General features: G+C 51.4%; 1 protein-coding gene across 1 annotated transcript in view; it reads right to left on the minus strand.

Annotated features, from left to right (window-relative positions):
* Positions 1-406, minus strand: part of LOC144155204 (uncharacterized) — an 11,819-nt gene extending 11,413 nt beyond the window's left edge. The window contains exon 1 of the mRNA XM_077686513.1: positions 260-406. Within this exon, the coding sequence (XP_077542639.1) occupies positions 260-316 (57 nt within the window). The 5' untranslated portion in view covers positions 317-406. The remainder of the gene's footprint in view (positions 1-259) is intronic.
* Positions 407-2,160: the final 1,754 nt, after the last annotated feature.

A 2,160-nucleotide genomic window follows, 5' to 3' on the forward strand; every position in this document is an offset into this window, starting at 1 on the left:
ATACATACATACATACATACAGTCTATACCGGCATGGATATGCGAACCCTGTTTTGTAACTTCCACGAACCTCTACAGAACAGGATAATTCCACTGAACAGTAGCTCACTTTTGACAGCACAAAGAATTTCCCCATAAAGCAGCCCGTCGTGACAATAGGCTGTCTTCTAATCTTCAGAATATGGCCAGCTTTAACTGCAGCACGGGCTCTGGTATCGCGCGTTTTCGAACGAAAAATGCTTAAAATTGGGGGACTTACGAGAAGCACTGTGAGAGCTGCGCAGACGCCGAGCATCCTGGTCAAAAGCGAAGCCATGTCTCGAGCCCTGGGTGCCTGCACGTCCAGCCTCGAACACTTCTGTCTGCGCACCTCTAATAAGCTAGGGACCGGGCTTCTTCGTATGTTTTTTTTTTTCGTAGCGCAGCGCGCGGCATTGTTTTCTCTGATAAGGGAGGCGTGATAAGGGGCGATACAGTAGGAGCACAAAGAAAGTGGGAGTGGGGACAGACCTTGGAACGCATGCCCTCGCAAATATAGTCTAACCTGTACAGCTGGCAAAGCTCAACGATAATTCCTTGATGCGTCGGTCTCCGATAAGAGTATATACTTAAAGGGACCGTGAAGACAACGCGCAACTACGCTCCAATAGAAAGATTGCCTTGTCGGAACGCACCCGTGGTGATTTTAATGCGAACTTCAATCGTTATGTGACGAGGAAACCGGAAAAAAGGATGGCGACTAAACAGCTGCATCCGCCTGCACTTGCGACGCAATAAGTTTGATCTGAGTGACTGGATGATGCCGACCAAATCAATCGAATATTAAGTTAGTTTTGTGGTATTACAGTTGAAACTCGCAATGTTTAAAAAAGTGTAATTTCTGAGCGATAGGCAATTAGCAATAAACGGCTGCAGCGCAATACCGTATGCGAAATCAACATGAATTGAAGGCGAACGCTGCGGATCCGTTGCTTTACTCGAGCGGCGGGGAGCTGCGGCATCTCTCACAACAGCGCTGCCGCTTTTGAAGTCGAAAGGATTGCAAATTCTCCTGCCCTTCCCTTCCTTTTTTATATGCGACGCATCTCATTCACCCGCCTTGTCCATGCATGCATGCATCCCTCCATCCATCCGGCGTCGTCGTTGTCCGCGCCAGCTGCGCATGCGCTCTCCGCCGCTCTCACCGCAGCGTTATCTGCACGACCTACTCTATACTTAGCTCGCTCCTCGCAATGCCAGCTGTGCGTCGGCGCGCGCTAGCGCTCGATTAACGCATGCGCATGCGCTGCTCTCTCTCATTCCCCTCACCGTTATGCGGCGGTATACAACGCGGTACCTGCGCCGCTCCGCTCCGTCGTTCCAGCGCCGGTGCTCCGATGTCCAACGCTGCTTTGAATGGAGACTAACAAGCCTGCTATCGCGATGGTCGGCGCAACCGCAACAAGCACTGGGCATCCCAATAACAGAACTGCTAGCACCACCGACGATGAGGCTGCAAAGCGACGTGCACGGGATGCGGGAACCGCGTAGTAGACGGAAATGCATCGTACGCGTTCACGGCACGTTTCACGCGATGGGAGAATCAACCCAACGGAAACGCCGAGGGAAACCCACGATGCGTCGCATCTACACAGGGTTCCCGCGAGGGGAGGTGGGCGTAATTTTTTCCCTTTAATTTCCATACCTCCTCCCCCATTTCCCCTGGCACCTAAATGTGGTAGTGGACGACATCTGTCTGAACCCACAATCAATGTATTTCAGAACCACCCACCATCGAAAGAATGAGGAACAATCTCCTCAGAAGGTGCTGAGGTTTCAGGACAGCCCAAGTCGTCCAATTCTAGTCACTTTCAACGTCCAAAGCAAGATAAATGCCCATGGCTACGACATTACGTGGCATGTGGATAATACAATCTAGAGAGAGAGAGAGAGAGAGAGAGAGAGAGAGAGAGAGAGAGAGAGAGAGAGAGAGAGAGAGAGAGAGAGAGAGAGAGAGAGAGAGAGAGAGAGAGAGAGAGAGAGAGAGAGAGAGAGAGAGAGAACTCTTTTAGTTAGTGCCATTAGGTCGCGCTCGTAGCCAGCGGCATCCACACACCGGCGACCCCCATAGACCTATCGATTAACCGTATACCTGAAGGTCCAGGTCGGAACTGGGGAGCT

This window comes from Haemaphysalis longicornis, unplaced genomic scaffold (assembly GCF_048455015.1).
Source record: "Haemaphysalis longicornis isolate Haplotype H1 unplaced genomic scaffold, Haemaphysalis longicornis Haplotype H1 scaffold_1, whole genome shotgun sequence".
Lineage (NCBI taxonomy): Eukaryota > Metazoa > Arthropoda > Arachnida > Ixodida > Ixodidae > Haemaphysalis > Haemaphysalis longicornis.